Genomic DNA, 25,111 nt, shown 5'->3' with positions numbered 1-25,111 from the left:
TAGGGATCTGGGGCAAATCTATCAGGGATGGTGCTTGGTCCTGCCCCGAGGGCAGGGGACTGGACTTGACTTCTCAAGGTCCCTTCCAGTTCTATGAGATTAGGTATATCTCCAGTTTCTAGGTAGAATCCCAAGTTGACTATGCAGCTATGTAAATGGCAACTAAATGTATCTTATTTTTCAATTTGATGCGTAGCTGCATTCCAAAAATTATCTATATTGATATCTATATCTATATATAAAAAGAGTTGTACCTATTGTGCTTATGGGTTTGCCAAGAAAACTTCTAGAAGAAGCTGTGAATATAAACAGTGCAGTGATCTCTGTATGAATCCGCACACAACCTGAGAACATGCCTCTATGGGGAGCATGAACTGTCCCATTCATCTTACTGTGGAGTTTCCTCTTAAGGGTACTTACAATGACTAGCAGTGAATGTTGTTTTTTTTAAGCAGAAGCACCTAGATAAAGTATGACTTCATTTCTGGAAGCAATAGCAAATATGAGTGTGTGAAAAGGGATGGTAAATGTCTGTCAGAGTTTTTTGGAGAAGAGGATGAGGAATGCAGTCCTCCCTCCCTAATACCAAAAGCCTCAACTTCCTTCTGGGCACCAAAAAGCGAAAACCAACTCCTGTATCTTCCTGGGTGGCAAACCGACTTCTCTACCCAGCTATCAAATCCTCTGGCTTCTCTTCAACATCTTCTGTGATGCAGTTATTTATTTTCAGTTCAGAAATCTGTAGCACGTTGTACATTTCATAGAATCATAGAATCATAGAATAATAGGACTGGAAGGGACCTCAAGAGGTCATCGAGTCCAGCCCCCCGCCCCCAAGGCAGGACCAAGCTCCACTTACACCATCCCTGACAGATGTCTATCTAACCTGTTCTTAAATATCTCCAGAGAGGGAGATTCCACCACCTCCCTTGGCAATTTATTCCAATATTTGACCACCCTGACAGTTAGGAATTTTTTCCTAATGTCCAATCTAAACCTCCCCTGCTGCACTTTAAGCCCATTACTCCTTGTCCTGTCCTCAGAAACCAAGAGGAACAAATTTTCGCCTTCCTCCTTGTGACACCCTTTTAGATATTTGAAAACCGCTATCATGTCCCCCCTTAATCTTCTTTTTTCCAAACTAAAAAGGGGACTGTGCACAATAAGATACATTTAATATGAAAATAGAGAAGCAATAATTTATACTGGACAGATTGGAACAGGGTGAAAGGGAAATTAATGAGAGGAAAAGCTTGGATGAGAAGGTGCTGCATAGTTTAAGGGTTTCTGTTGCATGTTCCAAGTCTAATATCCCACAGGACATTGGCCCTGTTTCTATGTTACAGTAAAACTCTGATAGTCCGGCATCCAACTGTTCGGCACTTCTGATACTCTGGCATCAAAATGCCAAGCACTCCTGACCAGCTGATTAAAAAGCCTGCCACTCAGCACAGGGGCTGGCTGTAACCAAAGGGAGCATAAGGTTGAGGGAAGGGGGGAGGGAGTGGGATCCTGTTAGGGAGAAGAGCATTTTGCTTCAGCAAAGGGGAGAGGGATGGGAGGGGAAGGAGGATCAGGTTACAGCAAGGAGGAGCTGCGAAGAGGAAAGGGGAGGGGAGAGAGAGGGAGATTGTGTCCTGGCCAGCTGTTAAGCCATGCAGCTGTACCGGACCTCCTGATTCTCCGGAAATCTGATAATCCGGCACCACCTAGGTCCAAAAGGTGCCGGATTATCGGAAGTCTACTGTACATTTAATTCACCCGGATGTAAGCACTAAGCCTGTAGGTGCTTCTGCATGGAAGCTTTTAGGCTGTGCAGACATGGTGGGAGATTTTTCCAAAAAGCTCCATGTGAAGATGGCTTTTGATTTGATGTAGAGGACCAGGGGCAGAAGGGGAGCCAAGAGAGGGTTGAAACAGCGACTGTAGAGTGCTCCAATTGGAAATGAGGCTGGAATGAATCATTCAAATGCTTTTACTAAACAGGTGACAAAACCAGATCTCACCTGAACTCCTTGACACTTGGAGGTTACCCAGTGTCCTAACACCTCGGGGGCTAACTGGTTCCTAAGCATTTTGTTGAGGGCGTCTCACTGCTGCTAGGGATAGCAAGTCAAGCCTCTTCTCTGAAGTCATTCCAAACTGGCCCTGTCTTTCTTACCTATTTAGGAGACCTTGGTTCCATATGCATCACTATGGAATCTGAGTTCCATAGGCTGCCCTCTCACTGTGAATTGCCGACCAAATCCTGATCATTCCTTCAGGCTAGGAATGAAAGGCTCATCAGGGCTACGTCTACACTGGCCCCTTTTCCGGAAGGGGCATGTAAATTTCAGCAGTCGTCGTAGGGAAATCCGCGGGGATTTAAATATCCCCCGCGGCATTTAAATAAAAATGTCCGCCGCTTTTTTCCGGCTTTTAAAAAAGCCGGAAAAGAGCGTCTAGACTGGCCCCGATCCTCCGGAAAAAGTTCCCTTTTCCGGAGGCTCTTATTCCTACTCCCTCTGGTTACTTTGAAGTAGGAATAAGAGCCTCCGGAAAAGGGCACTTTTTCCGGAGGATCGGGGCCAGTCTAGACGCTCTTTTCCGGCTTTTTTAAAAGCCGGAAAAAAGCGGCGGACATTTTTATTTAAATGCCGCGGGGGATATTTAAATCCCCCGCGGATTTCCCTACGACGACTGCTGAAATTTACATGCCCCTTCCGGAAAAGGGGCCAGTGTAGACGTAGCCCAGGGGTTTAACAGAACAGCATAAGTTGCAGAAAGTTTACACAAGTGGGACAGTGAGCCTGGAAGCAAGGGTATCATCACAAGACTGCACGGTTGCCAAGAGAAGTGGAAGAGGAGACCAGGAAAGGGGGAAGCAGTGGGAGAGAGAGACTGAGATAGATCCTTCAGGATAATATAAATGATCTTAGCCAAAAGATTCAGAAGCCTTAGCGTAGGTTTTTCCAAGATGCCTGCCACCTAGCTGATCTGTTCCCTGACATGGCAGCCAGAAACCCTCGTTCTTGTGGAACAGTAGTTTCTTATCCTCTTAGGGTATGTCTACACTTGCACCCTAGTTTGAACTAGGGATGCAAACGCAGGCATTCGAAATAGTCAACGAAGCGGGGATTTAAATATCCCGTGCTTCATTAGCCTGATCTCGCCGGTGTGTTACTCCAAATGCCAGCTGTTTTGAAAGTGAAACTGCGCGCCGTGACGTGTTAGTTCGAACCAAACCCCTTGGTTCGAACTAATGTTATTCCTCATTAGTAACAATAGTTCGAACCAAGGGGTTTGGTTTGAACTAATGTGTCCCGGCACGCACTTTCACTTTTGAAACAGCTGGCATTCGGAGTAACGTGCCGGCGAGATCATGCTAGTGAAGCGCAGGATATTTAAATCCCCGCTTCGTGCTAATGAATATTCCATGCTTCATGCTAATGAAGCGCAGGATATTTAAATCCCCACTTCATTGACTATTTCGAATGCCTGTATTTGCATCCCTAGTTCGAACTAGGGTGCAAGTGTAGACATACCCTTATTCTAAGGTTAAAATAACATCAAAAGTCTTGTCACACTCACAAAAGTAGGTGGGTGTAAATAAGTGGACTTCTCAGTTCACATTGTTACTGCCGCTGACTCACAGAGGACCTTGGGATACAGTAGCCTGCAATACATATTCAAATCAGATTCACAGTTTCTGGCTTTTGTGAGTTCAGTTCAGTCCCCTAACGTTGTTTCAATATTGTTTTTGCATTTAGACAAGCCACTGCCACAGCTTCTAGCAACATCTTTATTCTTCTTCAAAATAATGACGCCTTAAATCATTACAAGTGTTTTTCAATCTGTTGCTTTGTGCGACTGCCTCCTTTTGAAAGTGTGTGCTAATGTGGATTGGAATCTTAATGGCAGCATGAAAGAGCATTTGTATTGTTGTGTAACTTATGATAGGGATTGGTGTTCTTGGCACTTATTCAGCATAAACGAGGAGGGTTTTTTTTGTTTGTTTCTTAAATTGAGGTCATGTCTGACATTCAACAAGGGAACATAACTCTGTTTGCTTAGCATTTTGAATATTTATTCAGACATTTATCCGTAGTGTATATATATTATACAATGCATTTCAGTAGCAAACATTCCTCCGATAGAAAACATACATCTGCACTGCCCCCCCATCCACTATATATTTGTAAGAGTTTGTGTGTCTTTGTCTGTCCATCTGTGAGTCTGTTTGTTCAAGAACTGCTCCTAAATGGTAAGAGCTAGGACCACCAAATTTGATATGCAGCTTCCTCTTATCAGAACTTAGCGACAGGTCAGGGTGTGCGTGTGCCAAGACAATGGGGTGTGTCTGGAATGTGACTGTTTCTCATAAAACGGAAAGGGAGGGATCCTCTAGCAGGGACTGTTATGCTGTATAATGACCGCAAGGGGCTAGAGATGGGGATTAGAACAGTTATCTGCTATATATTTCAGAGAGTTTATGTTTGTCTGTCTGTGTGTGTCTGTGTCCTGCAGCTGGGGAACATGCACCCTTCCTCCAGCTGTGCTCACTGCAGCAGCTATGGACAGGCACTTCTCATGTGGCCCCAAGCTACTGCCATGAGAAAGGGCCGGGGTTGTCCTCTCTCCCCAGGGCAGCCTGCATCCTGACTCCCTTATCCCCATCTCCACCCCAGAGCAATAATTTAAATGAAGAAAAACAAAATGTATTTCATGTAAGGACCCGAGCAACGCTGAGTAAATTTTCTAGTTTCATATAAGTTCAAAAGCACCTGCTTTGTTTTTAAAACTCTCCATGGAAATTCTTCAGCCTATTACATTGACCTGGGTCTCCCCATTTATCTAGCATTGGCCTCCTCTTTGCCTGCTGTCTTACCGCTATTGAGATAGAACCTTCTCCTCTGTAGCTCCTGCCATCTGTTCGAACCTTCATTTGCATCTGCCAGCCTCAGCCATTCTTTTGCTCTTTTCAAATCTAATCTGAAAAAAAAAAATCTATTCTCTTTTACACATGCCTTTTAATTCTTCTCGCTCTCTCCTCCATTTGGTCATAGGTAGATAATGATTTCTATTGTGAAAATCCAGATTTGAGAGGAAATGTTATCTTTGAGGGACAAGAATGCTTGATGTTTACTAAAGCAGGAAGTCAGTGTACATATATTATTACGTGTATGCATAACATCTCCATCAGAAATATCTGGAAATCTCGCTCACATGATCATGAATTTAAATAGCCATTTCCTTTTTAAAGGTAAATTGAAGTTAGGCAGCTGGAGGGATAAAGCAACTCTTTAGTTCCCGGGGGGTAAAGTCATAGTTTTCGCAGAATTTATTGCACACGTGTTTGTTTGCGTGAGCTGTTTGGTTGCTCTTATTGACCTCGAAAAGGTCCTCCAGAAGTTGTCTCATCACATGACTGTTTTCAGCTATTCTTGAGCCAGACTATTTTTCACCTCTGGATTGTATAAAACAAAGAGTGTTTTGCCAAATACAGGTGAATTGTAAAATACAGTCTGAAAACTCTCCTCCTGACAGTGCCTGCAGCATAAGGCTTTTCATCCTGACAAGCCACTGCCCCCCATCGAACAGCACCTTTTAGAGATGTTGGAGGCACCTCAAGAAGTGAGAGAAACCAGCCAGGCCCCAATTGAAAAAATAAAGGCACTTTTCCCCCTGAAAGATGCTGGAAAGAAGAAAGAGCAGAAGACTGCTCAAGATGTCTTCAAAAACAAGTAAGTTGAAGAGGTTTAGATGGATTTAAAAAAATAAAAACAACAACAAATTTCAGATGAGGCTTTTTTGGTGGTGGTGTTGAATATAGCAGGCTTGAAATTTTTTGTATAGGGGAGCAATCACTTGTGGATTGAATGTCTTGTGACATCAAACTGTTGGAAGACAGAGTCCCTTGTGCACAGCAATGTACGATATTTAAATTTAGGGGTTTGGTTTTGATTTTTTAAATGTCTATAGTACATGGAATTGTGAACTCTGTGGTCTGGGGCTGTGGAGACAACATGTACAGTTTCATGGGAACATCTGTGGGAAATTGTTAGCAGTGCAATGTACATTGTTTGCGTATGTGTGTATTTGTTGTCCTTTGAGAGTAATAAAATGGTTTGAATGAGGATAACAAAGATTTTCATCCCATTTAAGATAATATGCATTATGCCATAGAGATAGAGAAATGCTTCAGAGCTTTAAACTGGTTGTAAAAGTTTTCTATCTTAGTATGCTGTTTATACTGTCCAGCAACTTCTATCAGAATGCCAGGTCAAAAGAAAAGCAGCTTGATTTTCATGATATAGTCTATTATATAATACATTTTATTGAAAAGCCAAGTTGTTATGGGCTCCTTCAAATGCTTTTATTCTGTTAATTTTTAGAATAGAAATGTTCACTGCTATTATTATTAACTAGAATGTGTTTCGCTTACTTGTATGTGTACCGGTGTTCCTTTTCTAACCCCTTGGGGCAAGATCTCACAGCCCTTCTGGGGTCAGCACTCTGTCATTTCTCTGGTTAGCTCAGAGAGTCTTTCATCCTCTGGTGAAGGATTTTCTGTAGCCCTTTTCCTACATTGTTCAGTTGAGCCTCTTCTGCCTGGCTATTACAGGAAGACCATGCTAAGATTTCTCCTGTCCCTGGTTTCTAATCCAGGACCACCTTTGACCGGGTCCTCTGCTTTTTCCTGCCTCCTTCTAAGGCAGTGTTTCTTAAAATGGGCTGTGGGCGCACTTTAGGAAAGCCACTAGTGGGCTCACACTATTTTTGTTTACCTAAAGGCTACGTCTACACTGGCCCCTTTTTCGAAAGGGGCATGCTAATTTTAAACTTCGGAATAGGGAAATCCGCGGGGGATTTAAATATCCCCCGCGGGATTTAAGTAAAGATGTCCGCCGCTTTTTTCTGGCTTGGGGAAAAGCCGGGAAAAAAGCGTCTAGACTGGCTCGATCCTCCGGAATAAAGCCCTATTCCGGAAGATCTCTTATTCCTACTTAGAAGTATTCCTACACAAAAATAGTGTGAGCCCACTAGTGGCTTTCCTAAAGTGCGCCCACAGCCCATTTTAAGAAACACTGCCTTAGAAGGAGGCAGGAAAAAGCAGAGGACCCGGTCAAAGGTGGTCCTGGATTAGAAACCAGGGACAGGAGAAATCTTAGCATGGTCTTCCTGTAATAGCCAGGCAGAAGAGGCTCAACTGAACAATGTAGGAAAAGGGCTACAGAAAAAGATGTCCGCCGCTTTTTTCCGGCTTGGGGAAAAGCCGGGAAAAAAGCGTCTAGACTGGCTCGATCCTCCGGAATAAAGCCCTATTCCGGAAGATCTCTTATTCCTACTTAGAAGTAGGAATAAGAGATCTTCCGGAATAGGGCTTTATTCCGGAGGATCGGGCCAGTCTAGACGCTTTTTTCCGGCTTTTCCCCAAGCCGGAAAAAAGCGGCGGACATCTTTACTTAAATCCCGCGGGGGATATTTAAATCCCCCGCGGATTTCCCTATTCCGAAGTTTAAAATTAGCATGCCCCTTTCGAAAAAGGGGCCAGTGTAGATGTAGCCTAAGAGTCTGTAGCACCCACAGGGAGTGGAGCTGGAAGCCTAACGGCCCAGGCTGGCACCAGGCAGCGGCAGCTCTGGGGTTGACTGCAGAGCTGGGAGCCTGGCAGTGGGAAGGCAGGGGAGCCCTACAGCCAAAAGTGGAACCTTGCTGGGTCTGCTGATGGACCCCCAGGAGAGCCCAGAGTGCATCAATAGAGGAGTGGAATTGACCTCCCCTTGTCCGGCAAACTCTCGTTCAGGACTGGTTAGACCTTGAGGGTGCCGGACTTGGGAGGTCCAATCTGTCCAGTACTTTGGGTGGTGATGTGAGATTATATCTTATTGTTTATCACTGTCTTTTAAAATAAGGCATTTGATGCCATGCGAATCATCAGTACAATCAGGACATTGGTTCCGTGATGGAAAAGTCCTAATATTGGCAGCGTAGTCCGGTGGACTGAATGCTGGACTTGCAGTTAGGAGCTTGGGCTCTGTTCCCGTTTGTACCACTGACTCTGTGTGATCTTGGCCGAGTTATTTTACCTCTTTGCTTTTTAGTGTCTCCACCTGTACAACAGGGATAATGACAGTTAATGCAACTTTGTGTGACTCTTTGGCATCTACAGATGTGACGTTATTGTTATGAATCACCAGCACCACTCATGCAGCTTCTTCATTTTTTATTTGACGTTTCCCATCCAAGTGTTCACCTGATTCACCTCTGCTTAGGTTTTGAGATCGGATGTGATCACATAATAAGGTGGTACAGACTAGAGGCAAGCGACGTTAATATAGATTTTAATATTCAGTATTCATTAAACAGGTTACACTATTGTGGAGCTCTAAATGGTACGAAGTTCAGTAAAACAGAATTTTTCCTTTTTCTTCTGTGGTTTTGCAGTGAAGAGGTAGGAGCCCCCCCTCCCAATTGAGTTTGGGAAAAGCTGTTTTATAAATGTCGACGTGAACTGGAATGGCTCCATTGACTTCAGTTGAACTACACTAGGTCACACGAGCTGAGTATTAAAATCAAACTATATTTTTTCATGGTATTTATCATATATGTAATATCCCCAAATGCTTAACATCATTAAAAATAATTGCAGAGGTGCAAAGAAACAGTGAAGCACTCACAAGTATGAAAGCATGTTTTCTTAGAGGAGATTTTAAGAGAACATTGCATGCTATAGTGCCTTTCATTCAACGTCCCAAGACTCTTTAGTACATTAATTAACAGTCCACAACCTGTGCTGTGTTAGATAAGTATTACTGTCTCCATTTTACAGATGAGTATATAGAGGCACAGAATGATTAAGGAGTTTTCCCCAGTGTTGCTTGATATAGGTCTCTGACAGAGGATGGGATGAAGCAAGATATACTGCATTTCTGCCCTGTGGCTTAACCACAAGGAAATCCTTTCTCCTGATGGATGAAGATTCAGTGAGCTGGAATGAGAAGCAAGGCTATGTCAGATGACAGTGGAGAAGGTTTTCATCTCAACAGTGTGGGCGTGATCTATGATGTGGGTAGGATCACTGTGGATGGTGGTAAAGAGGAGGTTTAGAAAGTTTCTTTATAAAATTAGAGCATTACTTTTAATATTCATGTGATTTTTAAAACCAGTTTCCAGTTGCAAAGAATGCAAAGCAATATGTGGACCAGTGTCTTTGTTTTATTTTTACCTTTTCATACGTCTGATTTTCTTTGCTACAGTGTCAAGGCTTTTCAGAATAACACTTTTATTTCATTCCATTTCTTTGAACAACTGTTAACAGTAATTACTGTCTAATTTTCAATATTTGTAATCTTTCAGTAGCTCTGTCATTCTTACCTTAAATTGATTGTCCTATTTCAATAGCCTCGTACTGTTCAATATCTTCATCAATGATGTAGATATTGGGATAGAGAGTACGCTTATTAAGTTTGCAGATGATACCAAACTGGGTGGGGCTGCAACTTCTATGGAGGATAGGGACATAATTCAAAATGACCTTAGCAAGTTAGAGAAATGATCAGAGGTAAACAGGATGAGGTTTAATAAAGAGAAATGCAAAGTGCTCCACTTAGGAAGGAACAATCAGTTCCATACACACAAGATGGGAAGCGACTGTCTAGGAAGGAGCATGGCGGAAAGGGATCTAGGGGTCATAGTGGACCACAAGTTGAATATGAGTCAACAGTGTGATGCTGTTGCAAAAAAAGCAAATATGATTCTAGGTTGTATCAACAGGTGTGTTGTAAGCAAAACTCGTGAAGTCATTCTGCCGCTCTACTCTGCACTAGTTAGGCCTCAGCTGGAGTACTGTGTCCAGTTCTGGGCGCCACATTTCAAGAAAGATGTGGAGAAATTGGAAAGGGTACAGAGAAGAGCGACAAGAATGATTAAAGGTTTAGAGAACATGACCTATGAAGACAGGCTTCATGAACTGGGCTTGTTTAGTTTGGAAAAAGAAGATTAAGGGGGACATGATAGCGGTTTTCAAATATCTAAAAGGGTGTCACAAGGAGGAAGGAGAAAATTTGTTCCTCTTGGTTACTGAGGACAGGACAAGGAGTAATGGGCTTAAAGTGCAGCAGGGGAGGTTTAGATTGGACATTAGGAAAAAGTTCCTAACTGTCAGGGTGGCCAAATATTGGAATAAATTGCCAAGGCTATGTCTAGACTGCAGGCTTCTTTCGAAAGAGGCTCTTTCGAAAGCATCTTTCGAAAGAGCCTCTTTAGAAAGATCGCGTCTAGATTGCAGGCGGATCTTTCGAAAGAGAAATCCGCTTTTTCGAAAGAGAGCACCCAGCGAGTCTGGATGCTCTCTTTCGAAGACGGCCTCTTTACATTGAAGAACGTCTTCTTTCGAAAGAGGAACTTTCGAAAGAAGGCGTTCTTCCTCGTGAAACGAGGTTTACCGCCATCGAAAGAAAAGCCGCGTTCTTTCGAAATAATTTCGAAAGAACGCGGCTTGAGTCTGGACGCAGGGGAAGTTTTTTCGGGAAAAGGCTACTTTTCCCAAAAAAACATCAGAGTCTGGACACGGCCCAAGGGAGGTGGTGGAATCTCCCTCTCTGGAGATATTTAAGAACAGGTTAGATAGACATCTGTCAGGGATGGTGTAGACGGAGCTTGGTCCTGCCTTGAGGGCGGGGGGCTGGACTCGATGACCTCTCGAGGTCCCTTCCAGTCCTATTATTCTATGATTCTATGATATATGCTTAAGAGCAAAGAATTATAGACATCTTTGATTGTTCCTTTTATTATTAACTCGATTTTCTTTTCCCATCACTAAGATGTACAGTTAAAATTTGGCATATTATATTAGGTGACAAAATACATTCTATTATTTGAGTCTTCACCTTGGAACATGTTATCTGTGGGGACAAAGTTAGAACATGGCCTAAAACCTTAATTTTAAAAAATTAAAACTTGTCTTTCGAAAATATTTTCAGGTATAGTTTAAGGTCTTTCTGAAAGAGCTCACTCACATACCTAATTGGGGTTTGTCTAGTAAGTTTTGACAGCTGTAAGTGGAAGTTTATAAAGCTCTAGAGTACACTGATGGAGAAGATGGGTTATTAGACTCTCAGCTCTCTGTGTACACAGATCTCTAATAGCTATCAATTCCACGACAGGAACTAGCAAATAATATTTGAAGGGTAAATGGATTTCTTACTTAAATGTTAAGTTTCCATTACCTGCTCTGGCAATTTCATCTTTAAAAGGAGTATGATGTGAATGCTAATGATCATGAATATGCTATAAAACTAATCTGAGCTGTCATAGCATGTGGACTTTCACATAATGGGTCTGGAAGTGTCCCACATTCTGGGTGATGAGAAAAAGAACCTTTTGTCTACATTTTACCCTACGATAAATGGGCACCTAATCCATTGACTTCAGTGAGGACTGCTCTTGCTTAAAAATGTTGAATTTGATTAACCTGGGGGGTGCCCCTTTCTTTTGTCTGCTATAGGAGGAATGTGGTATGGAGATTGAGGTTGGATAGCAGGAAAATCAGTGTAACTGTAAGGGTAGTTAAGTTCTGGAATAAGCTTCTAAGGGAGGTTGTGCAATCCCCATCACTGGAGGTTTTTAAGAACAGGTTGGATAAACACTTGCCAGAGATGGTCTAGGTTCATGTCTCAGTGCAGGGGACTGGACTTGATCATCTCGCAAGACGCTTTCCTGCACTATATTTCTATCGTTTGTGATTTGTCCATAATGTGGAGACAGTCACACAAACCTGGTCTTCCTTTTTCGTCATATATTGCACAAACACACTGATTTGTTGCTGAGGCAGGAGGTTGATTTGTTTTGATTTGCTCTATTTAGTTTATTGTAATCTTCTCTTCCAGCAACGAAGATGAACCCAGTGCTAAAAAAGCAAAAGAGGAAAATGAAGAAGGTGGCTTTAGCATCACAAACCTTGCTGAAGGCAATGTCACCAGTGTAAGCACATCTCTACGGAGCCTCTCTTTCATGGGCACAAGTAGTTCTAGACCTTTCCTTGGGGGACTTTTTCTATATCTTACATGAAATACATGAACGGAGGGGCATCTCAAATTTGAAGTACATTTGATTGATAATGTAAAATGAACTGACTAGCCCTGTTCTTGTGTGTGCCTGAATGGAGAAGCCAGCTAGCTCTGAGGCAACATTCTTTCTTTTCAACATGCATATATAATACTGAGAGGTGGACCAAACCTGGGACCTCTGGAGCTTAGTGCATGAGTGTCTACCACATAAGCTCAAAGCCAGCAGGCTCTTAGCAAAGGCTGTAGAGCACACTCATTCTTTCTCTCTCTAAGTGCTCTGAGTGCCATTCCATGGGACAGTGAACGGTACCCAGTAGGTGTTTGGGTTACACATAGAATGCCCAAGAGCAATTCTATAGGTCAGTGTTTCTCAAAATGGTCCACAAAACCAGTCTGAGAAACCTGCTAACTGGCCGCTCCAGTGTGTTTATTTACCTGCTCCGCAGCCATGGAACCTCATGGCTCCTATTGGCTCTGGTTCGCTGTTTGCAGCCCAGGGGAGCCACGGAAAGCGGTGTGGGCTAGGGAGCCACGAGGTTTCATGGCCACAGAGCCAGTAAATAAACACACCGGAGCGGCCTGTTAGCAGGTTTCTCAGAGTGGTTTTGCGGACCACTTTGAGAAACACTGCTATAGGTGTAAGTAGAATTTCAGAATCAAGATTCACTGTTAGATCCACGAGCAGAATTTTTGCTCTTAATTTTCTCTTGTATCTGCTGCTTTTAAAAACAAAATAAAGACCTTCATATTCCATTTTTTTCCAAATGTTGCTATGATTTCAGATTCTATTGTCTATTGCTTGGGGATACAAATCGTAATATTGGTTTAATTTTCCATCAGAATAAACAGTTAAATAAGCTTCCTATCTGTTAGATTTCATTGGCATGGAAAAAACCAACACATGGTTTGGTAGCACTGTATAGACTAACAAAACACGTAGATGGAATCCTGAGCTTTCATGGGCACAGCCCACTTCTTCAGATGACCAGAGTTTTGAGTTTAGGATGTGCTGACCCAAAATAAATAGGAGAGAAGGAAGTTGGGGGGGAGGAGTGGAGAGAGGGAGCAGAGGGTATAGAAAATCAGGAAGGTGGAGGGAATCAGTAAATATCTGAAGATTGGGTAGTAAAAATGAAGCAAATAAGAATCAAAGTCAATTTTTACTACCCAATCTTCAGATACTTACTGATTCCTTCCACCTTTCTGATTTTCTGTACCCTCTGCTCTCTGTCTCCCACCCCCTTCTTTTTTTTCCTTCACCTCCCCCCCTTCTCTCCTATTTATTTTGGGTCTGCACATCCCTAAACTCAAAACTCCGGTCATTTGAAGAAGTGGGCTGTACCCACGAAAGTTCCTAATACCATCTTCATGTTTTGTTAGTATATACAGTGATACCAGACCATTTGTTGTTTTTTTCTGTACAGACTAACTTGGCTACACCATTGGCATGCAAGTATGTGGTGGAGCTATGCATCTTCCTTTGCGTGCCTAATTTTGGTGTCAGAGAAAAACAGTTATTTCATATACATTAAGATGAAAATATCTCAGGTCTCTTCAACACTTGATATGTATGAGGTGATTAAAAAAGAAAAAAAGCTGTGCTCATTTCACACCCAACATAAAAATCTGATTTTTCTTAATCGCATAATATAGTTTTGAAAAATAAAATAAAAAAACCACCAACCCACTAGCAGATGGGCTTTCAAAGAAACAGTTTATTAGAAGATCTGCATGAGAAACGTTTGCTTGTAAAGCATTAAAATGTAAAATAAATGTAGAAGAATTTTGAGACTCTGTTTAGGGAACAGAGTTCAAACACACCTTTTCCCTGAAGCCAGTAGAGGTTGGTGGTACATGGGGAGTGTTCATAGAGAATGTAGTCAGAAAACACCCAGAAGCGAAGTATTATAGGATGCAGACAGCAAATGGATGGGCTACATAGCCTCTTTTAGTTCCTAATCATTTCCTGTGAAAATTTCTTGCAACCTAAAACATTTTGCATCTTTTTCTTGCTTTCTTTTCAGTTTGCTATTAGAATATATGTTAGAATACTAGGGGCCAAGTACTTCCCTCCAATCCACTAGCCGATATGTAAACCGAAGGCAGAATTTGGCATTAAGGAAGGATTCAGTGTTGTGGGTTAGATTTATCAAGTAGGGACCAAAGCTAAGAGCATGTCTGTATCTTCAGAACAGTGGAGGCTTTCTAATAGAGGAATTGTGATCTTATATTTTGTTGTGACTCATAGTTAATGTGATACACTGGAAAAACAATGCTAAGCAGTGTATTTCTGCAGCTCTTCTGCCCATTTGTGCAGTGAATATTTCTTTATGCCTGACCTGCTTTTAGTTCCCTTAGTTTGTGTGAGGTCTCTGCACTTACATGCTTTCTTAAAGCATCAGTTCTGAAATGTCAGACTGGACCAGAAAGGGCAGCAGCTAACTGAATTGGGTATTAGCTTTTCAGTTCCAGTATCTTATTGGAGGGCCACACAAACTGCTATGTACCTATGTGGCTAAGAATTCCCACTTTGAATTAAGCACATTAGGAGGAATAAGCAGTCTTTGCTACAAAAGTCTGAAAGTTGAACTAGCCAGTAGCCTGAATTACTGTATTTCGGACCTCAAATGCCTAGAGAATGTGATCAGTTCACTGGAAGGAAGTATAGTACGAGTGAAAAGCAAAAAACAACAACAAAAACAAAGAAACAAAACAACCATAGCTTCACCCTCCATGTTAAAACTGAATTGTAAATTTTGTGCTGATATATAGGCAGGAAGGGGATCTGTGAGTTGGCATGTATTATAATCATCTCTCCGTCTTTATAGGTTGGAAGTATTAACCCAGCAGAAAACTTCTGTGTTCTAGTGAGGCAGAAGAATGCGAACTTTAAGGAAGGTAAATTGCTTTTATCTGCCTTAACTCTTAACATCTTCTGTGTTCAAATGTCCATAAGAGAAAATTCATCCCAACAGTTGGCACTAATTGGTCCTCTTGTTGTCAGCTTCAGCTGAGGGCGGGGATTGTGCGAACTTTATAAATGGCACATTCTGCTCATATATGGAGATGTGTTTTATCTGGATCAGGATTGAAGCATGTTGGCAGGCTGGCATGTCCTGCTACTGCTGATTTGTCCTGTTCGTGAAGAAATACAAATGTAATCTCTAATAATCTGCATAAATAAATAGGTGTCCTCTGTTACTCTAGTGAGTGAATGAATGAGGGTATGTGGATATAGGCAGAAGTGGGGGTGAGAGTCTGAATAAAGGCAGCACTTGTATGTATTAAATGTGCACCCAATCAGCCTGTCACTCAGCACACAGAAAAGAAATTGATGTAGAATCAGTGACCAATCTATTGGCTGTGATATTTGCTTGTTCTAATCTTGAAAATCCAAGTAAAACTTCTGTGTTTATACCATTTTCCTCCCCTCACCCTCTGGGGTTGGCCATCATTTTAGCATAATTCCTATGAATACTGAAAATACCCATGGAGCACAGCTACAGGGGAATGAGTAAAAGACTCAGAGCTGCAAACTCTGGTGTACGGTGAGAAGAGTGATCCTGTACCAAGCCATAGACAGGTGCAGTGGTTTCAGATGATGCCTCCCAGAAAATGTTAAAGCAGTGTTTCTTAAACCGTGTTCAGTGTGCCGCGAGGCAGTCGGAGGTGTGCCGGGGAGACCACAGAATTTAAAATGGCCAAATGGCCACCCTTAAAGGGGCAGGCGACCTTTTTGGTGGGTTTTTTTTTGCTCAATAACTTTCCTCCACCACTTTTTTTCCCCCCAATAGTTTTCCCCCCGACTTTTTTTTTTTTCTCAACCAAAAATCCTTGGTGTTCCTCATAAAAGAAAATTGTTTGGTTTTCCTCAATCTTAAAAAGTTAAATAAACACTGTGTTAAAGGAACCCTGTGTCTCTGAAAACCTTGGCTTTCAGGAGTGGGCAGAATGTGTTCAGAATTAGTTTTCTCTTTTTGGTGTTTGGGAACCTACTCGTTTGCATCCAGCCTCCCTTCTCATGACCGATAGTGACTGCATGCTAGGAACAGTGTGAGAGAGAAACTGATTTGAATGCTGGTAAATGAGAAAATGTATTATTTTAGAGGGAGGGGATTGGGGAAAGAGTTTCACATACCTTGGATCCTGAATTTCTTCTGTCACACCTTGCTTTCCCTTTCCCCCATTACCTGTTTGTTGGAACTAGATGTGTTTTTCTCCTGCCTTGGGAAACAGGCTCCTGCCTTGGTTGCTGCCCTAGTGGCCTCTAGAACTGGGCGTGGTCAAAGTGCAGCCCATATAGTTCTTCAAGGTCGCTCATGGTTGCCACCTTTTGTATGGATGTTTGACTGCTGGAAACTACATTTTTAGTTGTTCCATCTTGATCCAAGCAGTCAGGTTTCTTTTTTGAATGGGCACTCTCTTACAGCCACTCCTCCCTATTAAGGAGCGCAATTTCAAGCTACTCTCTTTTTTGCAAAATAAATGAAGCACTCAAGATTAGCAGTATAAAAGCAGAATAGCTACCAAAATGTATAGAAAGTGACAGCTGATCTGCTGATATAATTGCTATAAAAGCATATGAGGTCGCTGTTAAGATTTTGCATTAAAGTGCAAGTTGGATGAAGTTGGCAATGTATTGCTAACAGAAGGAGATGGAAGTGAAAGCCTTATTGGGAGAGGGTATTAACAATGGTGTTGCAGGCAAAATGAAAGTGGAAAGGTTTTGCACCAGTCTGTCTATGTATAATTTTCATTCTTTTAAGGTTTTGCGGTTTTCTTGTAAGGTTTTGGTTTCACCACCAGGTAAAGGAAGGAGTGAAAGGTAAAAAGGCATTGTTTAAAAAGTGGAAGTTAAGGCCTAGTGAGGAAGATAGAAAAGAGCATAAACTCTGTCAAATTATGTTTAAAAATATAATAAGGAAAGGCAAAAAAGGAATTTGAAGAACAGCTAACCAAAAATTGAAAAAATAATAGCAAAGTTTTTTTAAGTACATCAGAAGCAGAAAGCTTGCTAAACAACCAGTGGACTACTGGAGGATCGAAATGCTAAAGGAGCGCTCAAAGATGATGTCATTGCAGAGAAACTAAATGAGTTCTGTGCATTGGTCTTCATGGATGATGATGTTAGGGAGAGTCCCAAACCTGAGCCAGCCTTTTAGGTGACACGGTTGAGGAATTTTCCCAGAGTGAGGTGTGATTAGAGGAGGTTTTAGAACAAATTGATAAACTAAACAGTGACAAGTCACCAGGACCAGATGACATTCACTTAAGAGTTTTGGAAGAACTGAGATGTGAAATTGCAGAACTACTAATTGTGGTTTGAAATGTAGCCTCTAGTCATTTGGTACAGAAACTGATTTAGAGGATAGCTAACGTGACACCAATTTTCACAAAGGGCTCCAAAGGCGATCTTGGCAATTACAGACCAGTAAGTCTAATTTCAGTACTTGGCAAATTGGTTGACTCTATTGTAAAGAACAGAATTGTCAGACACATCGATGAACATAATTTGTTGGGGGAAGAGTCAACACGGTTTCTGTAAAGAGAAATCATGACTCACTAATCTACTTGAATTCTTTGAGAGGGTCAATAAGCATGTGGATAAGGGTTATAATGTACATAGATTTCCAGAAGGCCTTTGACAAGGTTGCTCACCAAAGGCTCTTAAGCAGTCTAAGCTGTCATGGGGTAAGAGGGAAGGTTCTCTCTTGGATTGATAACTGGTTGAAAGCAGGAGCGGCCTGAGACGGGCTACGGCAGCTGGCTCCCCAGGCGGAACACGCGAACTACGCCCCCACCTGCACGGCCGTCAATGGAGTGACATCATCATCGGGCGCCCCGTTGAAGGTGGCGCCCTAGGGGACGGCCGAATCGGCCTATAGTCACGGGCCGCCCCTGGTTAAAAGATATGAAACAAAGGGTAGGAATAAATGGTATTTTTTTCAGAATGGAGAAAGGTAACTCTTCAAGATCGTTAAGTTTAAAGCAGACTGAAGAGCTTCAGAAGGATTTCTCACAAAACTGAGTGATTGGACAACAAAATGGCAGATGAATTTTATTGTTGATAAATGCAAAGTAATGCTTATTGGAAAACTTAATCCCAACTAGGGATGTAAAATCCTGCTAAATCAGTTAACTGGGTAAACCTTAGATTGTTATTGCTTGCTCCCCAATGAGGGGACTGGCAGCAGGAATTCGCAGCCCAGTGTGTGGGGGTGGCCAGCTCTGGCTCCTTTCCTCCTTCTCTCCCCGCCCCACCCGAGCACGGGTGGCCAGCTCCTACTCCCGCCCTTCTTTCCCCGATGTGGGGCAGCCAGCTTTTACTCCCAGCCCACTGCACACGCGGGGAGGAAGGGGAGGAGTGTGGCAGCTGGCTCCCGACCCTTACTGGCTCCTAACTGGTACACAGGAAGCATCATCATTTATAAGATGATGGTTACTGGATAACTGGTTATGCGTTCTCACCCCTAATCCCAACTATATGTGTAAAATGATGGGAGCTAACATAACTGTTACCACTAGAGACAGAGATCTTGGCGTCATTGTGGATAGTTCCCTGAAAACATCCATTCAATGTGCAGCAGCAGTTTAAAAAAAAAAAAAAGGCAGAAAACAATGTCAGGAATAATTTAAAAAGGAATAGAGAATAAGACAGAAAATATCTTATTGCCTCTATATAAATCCATGCAGATGTGGTCGCCTCATCTCAAAAAAGATATCTTGGCATTGGAAAAAGTTCAGAAAAGGGCAACAAAAATGATGAGGGGTTTGGAATGGCTGTCATATGAGGAGGGATTGATAACACTGGAACTTTTCAGCTTAGTAAAGAGGAGACTAAAGGGGGATATGATAGAGGTCTCTATAAAGTCATGACCAGTATGGATAAAGTATATATGGAAAAGTTATTTACTAGCTTCCATAACACAAGTAGTGAGGGTCACCAAATGAAATTAATAGGTAGCAGGTTTAAAACAAACAAAAGGATGTTTTTCTTCACACAACACACAGTCAGCCTGTGGAACTCCTTGCCAGAGGATTTTGTGAACATCAGGGCTTTAACAGGTTCAAAAAAGAACTAGATGAATTCATAGAGGATAGGTCCATCAATGGCCATTAGCCAGAATGGGTAGAAATGGTGTCCTTAGCCTCTGTTCATCAGAGGCTGGAAATGGATGACAGAAGAGGGATCACCTTTTGATTACCTTATGTAAATCACAGTTGATTGCTCAGAATTTTGATAATCAAAATTCACTTAAATTATAAATGAATGACCTGTTTTTAGAATGTTGTTAATTAAAGCAAACAACAGAAATCCCCTCATTCAGAAACTATTTGAAATTGTATTTCCAAATATCAGCTGCATCAAAATTCAGTGGAGTATACGATAGGCTAAAGTGGAATCCAGATGCCCCAAATAAAAGTCATACGTAAAATACTCTTTAGCAGCAATTAATTAAATCATGAAGGAATGTTATTTAACCCACAAATACTAAAATCTACATAATGGACATATTGGAAACTATTTAAGGTATATTTAAAGTTGCCTGTTCTTCAGTATCTGTCCCTGAAATGGTTGCCATCTGTGTTTGGATGGCTTTTGTCACTTCCAGCAATCTGCCTTTATTCTGTGTTTGATATGGGCTATAATTACAGGATATGGTTATACGGAATGTAGTCCAGATACCCATTAAGGAGGAGAGATGGGAGACACTGTATACATAAAAACATTTTCAGCATATTCATTTTTCTTCTTTAAAGCTTTAATAGTAGCTTGATATCTAAAAAAATTATAGACATACTTTTTAATGGCTTGACATATTGCTTTCTTGTGGTGTATAATAGTGAACCTTGCCTTAAAACTGCTGAATGATTTTGGATTTTTATGCTTTTTATGTCATACTTAAGGAGAGAAATATTTTTTTTTTCTGGCAGAAAATGTGAAATGTAAAGCCCCTAAGTAGAAAAAGGTACATCATCTGGAATTCAAATAGTTTATTGAAAAAAAGGCAACCAGATACCAACCTGCATTCTGTTATTTTAAAAGTTGACATACAAGTGAGAGAAAAAGAGTTTGTGCCTCATTTTGCTGCTTTATGAGGTAGAAAGAATACTGGAGAATCTTCCATGCTAGGGAGAATCTCAGTTTCTAATTAAAAAAAAAAAAGAGGACTAAAAAAACGCTGTGATGTCTGAAGACCTAGTCAAATGATGACTTTGCAAGAGCTAGGAGAGTAAAAATTGAGTTACTAAGAGTAGAAAGAACTTTTCATCAGACTAATTAATATTTTGGAGAAGTGTTTTTTAGACATTGAAGTTATATACAGTAGACTTCCGATAATCCGGAACCTATGGGACCTAGGTGGTGCCGGATTATCAGATATGCTGGACTATCAAGAGGTACTATAAGATGGTTATGTATATACACTATATACATTATATACTGTATATAAAGTGTTCTTAATCCTTTTTATTGTACATACAGTATACAGTATATGTTTTATGTTTTTTAAGCCTTTTTTACCCTTTTTGCTCAGTTCAGCTGCTGCCGCTGTTATCTTGTGACTCATTTTTTGCCGAGGCTCACTCACTAGGCTCTTGCCATTTTGATGCCGGACTATCAGGGATGCTGGACTATTGGAGTTTTACTGTAGGTGTTGAGAAAAAATTGTTTTAAAGATCAGCCACACTTCTACCTCCTTTCTGTATTATTATGATGAGGATGCTACTGCTACATATTTTATACCATCCTCAACGAGTTCTCCAGTAAAACCATTAGATCTGGACCTGGTGTTTTTGATATTTCCCAAGTTCAACAACAACAACGTAAACTCCACAACTGAAAAAAACCCTTAAGAAAGGCTTGACAGGTTTATTTTTTGTTTTGTTTTAAAGAGGCAAAAAAGGTCTTGTGCATTGACTTTACTAGCATTTTGAAGCTCTGCAGCTTGCAATGGGCTCCAGCTTTATGGCGTTCATGGAAGAAAGCAGTGTGCGTGCTAAGTAAACTGTGTCACAGGGCCATGTGCTGAGTTTCACAGTATGTATACACAATGTGTAACCCCTTAGCTAGCGGAAGCCAGGTCATTGAATGTATATGTATCTGTTGGGTTTATTAGAGACTGCCCTTTTTTTAGTCAAGCAGAAGGATTGTCTTGATTTCAGATAGGCAGGGGCAGATGTGCTTCCTGAGACCAGCACTCCAATTTGTTGTCAAACCGTAATCATCTTCACTTTGTAACTGAAGCATGTGTAGTTTGTCACTTTAGAGTCCCACTCGTGTGTGTTTGAGGAGGCCTGGCTACTGCTGTGATCATTATTGCCGAGGATGCTGGCACTTTCAAAGTCTCCGTGTTTCTTTTTTCAAATAGCTTCACTCTGTTGTTTACTGTTCCTAGCCACAAAGGTATTATTTTATGCAGGTCTTGCTCAGATGAGGTTACACATGCTCAGTCATCCACGAAGAGCAGTTGCTCTAATGAGAGCCGCTGACACCTCTGTCAATGCATGCAAATAAAATAGATTAGTTTGTTTGAGTGAAACCTACTCTTTACTTCAGAGAGAGATCACAAGTTGCTTCATCTACCGTGGCTGCAAAGAAAAGTCTAAAACACAGTGCGCCTATATTTTATGCACTTTGCTTGCCGTCATCATAATGCCAAAAGAGTTGAATGTCATTTTGCCTAGATAGACTTTTACAATTATGCTGTCTACTCTCAAATTGTTGGCTAAGAGCGGACATCTTATCCTGGCAGCCATATTTTCTTACGAGCCCCCAGAGATTCAGGTTGCTGACAGAATTAAGTTAGACTGATAAAAGAATATGTAAAGGTCTTTGTTTTGTTCTGTGAATTTTCCTTACAGTTGTTTAGCAGCAAAAATCATATCAGACAGCCTGCACTGAAGCCAAAAATCATACTGACACGATGCAGTGTCTGATATCGAGCAATCAATTTAGAAGGACTCTTAATATTCTCCTAATAAAGAGATATTGCTGCAGTTACAGCTTTGGAGTTTATGAAGAGCACTATAGAAATGCCTAGAAAAATTAGCAATACCACTATCATTCTTTTCGTGTTTGTGCTTGCAATTTTGTCAATTTTTTTTACTCCCAGACATTACAAAGAAATGACATTAGAGAGTCAATCGGTGCATCTCATCCACCTATATAGATCTCAGCAAGTCTTCTATCAGTCCTAGGGGAGCCATAGTGTTTCCATAGCTTTGCAAATTTCCTCCTTAGTAGAAATTACTTCCAGGTTGTTTTACCTCATATTGTTTCATGTGGGTAAGTGAATTGTGTGATGATAGATTTGGTTTGGAAATTTACCAAATGTTCGCACCAAAGGTGGTACTGTCTTGTTAAGCTTTTCAGTATAAAGAAGTGCAGTAAAGATTATTAATGTCTATTATAAGACACTTGTATTTCTTGTTGGTACGTGTTTGATTTTAGTTCACCTGCTGGTTTAGTGCCCCCAGGTATCCTTCACCTATCAGAGATAGCTGCCAGGTTCACAAAAATCCATGATTGATTTATGTATTAAATTTCTTAGAAGTTCTCTGTAAATTTGCCTATTAACTTCAGATTATTGGTCATCCAAAGGAGTCTCTCAGCTTCTACTAGTTGTATCTGTCATTGTACAGTAAAACTCCAGTTGTTCATCATCCAGTGGTCCGGCACTCCCGATAGTCCGGCACCAACTGGAACCCGGAAGTGCTCTGACCAGCCGGACAATTGGAGCTGCTTGGCCCCCGGCTTTGCCAAGTCTGACGCTGGTCAGTTTCAGCAGCTGGCGTGCTGCCGGGTTGATCCTGCAGTACCGCCCCACACCTGAGTGGCGCTGCGTGCCTACCCTGGCAGCACCCCAGCTGCTCTGCCCCCGGCTTCCCTAAGTCCACCGCTGCCGAAACTGACCAGCATCGGACTTGGGGAAGCCGGGGGCAGAGCAGCTGGAGTGCTGCCCCCGCTGTGCAGTTCCCCACCAACCCCCCCCCGGACCCTTCATAGCCCCCCTTCCGGTACTCCGGCATATCCAATAATCCGCCACCCCCTGGGTCCCAAAGGTGCCGGATTATCAGAAGTTTACTGTATCTAGTCCATTTTTCCTCGATATATTGAGGAAAAACGTTGTCTGATGTATTGAGTTTTTTGCCCAAACTTACTTCACAACTGCAGTTAGTCAGGATTTACTGCTGAGGTGTCCTCACAGGTCTCTGGCTCCATCGATGATGAAAACTGGAAGGCTGCTTTTGAGTGTGCTCGGTGGCATGTGCTGTGTCGACTTGTGCACTCAGTCTCCACAGCAGACCCCAAGAGAGCCCCCAAAGATCACAAATCAGATAAGGATAGAAGGTGCCCGGCAAGGTGTATTGTTAAGCAAAGTACAGTCATAGCTGTCAATAGACTCCACTGAACCACTATGCATATGTACCTCATAACAATGGATTGACTCAATGAATGGGAAATTTCCATTCCCCCAGGTCATCCAAAGGCTGTCTCCCTCCCCCTATCCCCACTTTTATACAGGTACTAACAAATTACACATCATTGCTGACATGTCAGGTTGTCACTCTCTGATGCTTCTTCGATTCCACCCATCACCCTGTACCTTGTGGTTTGATTAGATCATCTCTATCCATCATGCTGTCATTTTAGACCCTTTCCTGTTCCTGGGTCTGTATCTGTGGGAAGTGTATACCAAGGTCTTTTTAATGAGCTGCTGGTACCATGTGTTTTCAACTTATACCAGTACCAATTACTGTTCTACACCTGGGCCTATTCCCAATTAGTGTTTTGCACTCTCAGCCCTGTTCATGCCAAGTTCTGTGAGCTGGGGCCTGCCTCTTGCTCACAGCTTAGCTTTGCTCTAGGTTAGCCATGTTTTGTCTATTGTTAGCTAGGCCTCAGACCTCTAACCAGGCCTGTGCTACATGGACTCATGGTTTAGGCCCTCATCTTACTACAATGACTACTTAGCTTGAGAACTTTAGAAGTTGAACTTGCATGTATGTTTACTGACATAGAACAAAGTAGCTGTTGTTTGATTGATTTTGCCTTCTAAGGTGATGCTTTATTGGGGTATTGTTAGTTTTCTTGTGTAAGAAAATACTTGGAGAACCACAAACAGAAATTGAAAATTCCTTGAAGGACAAGTGTGTGGAAGCATTCCTAAACTAAATGCTGCTACTTAGGACTTGTCTCCACTCCATGATGGATCGATGCTGCAGCGTTTGATCCACCAGCAGGTGATTTATCATGTCTGCTTAGACATGATATATCAATCTCCAAGTGCTTTCCCATCAACTCTGGTACTCCACTAGGATGAGAAGAGTAGTTGTAGTCAATGGGAGAGCAGCCTCTGCCAACCTTACCACAAGGAAGACACTATGGTCAGTATGTCAACTTCAGCTACCTTATATGAAGTTGTGTAGGGTAGATCAACAGGGTGGGAGGAAGAGGCTTAGAACAGACAAGGCCTTATAGCTCATAGTATTAGAGGAAAACTCCAGACACTCCCATATAGTTATCATATAACAAGTATCCACTTATATAAAGAGATTTAAGTGGGTAAAGATTTGACCTTAAGATGATGGAAGTCTCTGAAATGCAGAACAGTTTTCTAATTACAATTTAATTCTTCACAAGCTTGAGTTACAAATTGATGATCATCCTGGTGTATTTGTTACTAGTCTCTGTAACTGATGAGTCAGTAGCTCTCACTCTGAGCACTGTCGTTTCTTACAAATCATTATGATGGGAGCACTGAATGATTCAGGAAATTAGTAATAGAGAAGGGAGCCTTTCATCTGTGGATTAGCTAGCTCTAGTGGATAGTGCCTGATACGTTTCATCATCTGCTGGTGATTACTTTGATATGGAACCTTATCCACTGAAAATTGTGTTAGGACCACAATACAACGGTCTCAGTTGATGCCAGTCAGTACCCTTGTTGGCAATGTAATCAAGGAGGACCAGGGCTGAACAGAATAAATGTATAGACATTGACTTGTGCTTTTAGTGCTGGGGTAACATCTCAGTCAGAATTGAGGCATGTCAGGGC

At 41.8% G+C, this 25,111-nt stretch overlaps 1 protein-coding gene across 1 annotated transcript in view; it reads left to right on the top strand.

Annotated features, from left to right (window-relative positions):
- Positions 1–25,111, top strand: part of XRCC5 (X-ray repair cross complementing 5) — a 91,815-nt gene that overhangs the window by 40,975 nt on the left and 25,729 nt on the right. Inside the window, exons 14-16 of the mRNA XM_075933031.1 lie at positions 5,527–5,723; positions 11,871–11,964; positions 14,879–14,948. Coding sequence (XP_075789146.1) covers positions 5,527–5,723; positions 11,871–11,964; positions 14,879–14,948 — 361 coding nt within the window. The remainder of the gene's footprint in view (positions 1–5,526; positions 5,724–11,870; positions 11,965–14,878; positions 14,949–25,111) is intronic.

The sequence above is a fragment of the Pelodiscus sinensis genome, chromosome 7, assembly GCF_049634645.1.
Source record: "Pelodiscus sinensis isolate JC-2024 chromosome 7, ASM4963464v1, whole genome shotgun sequence".
NCBI classification, from domain to species: domain Eukaryota; kingdom Metazoa; phylum Chordata; order Testudines; family Trionychidae; genus Pelodiscus; species Pelodiscus sinensis.
Note: the sequence above shows the minus strand (reverse complement) of the source record. Positions and strands in the feature narration are given on the sequence as shown.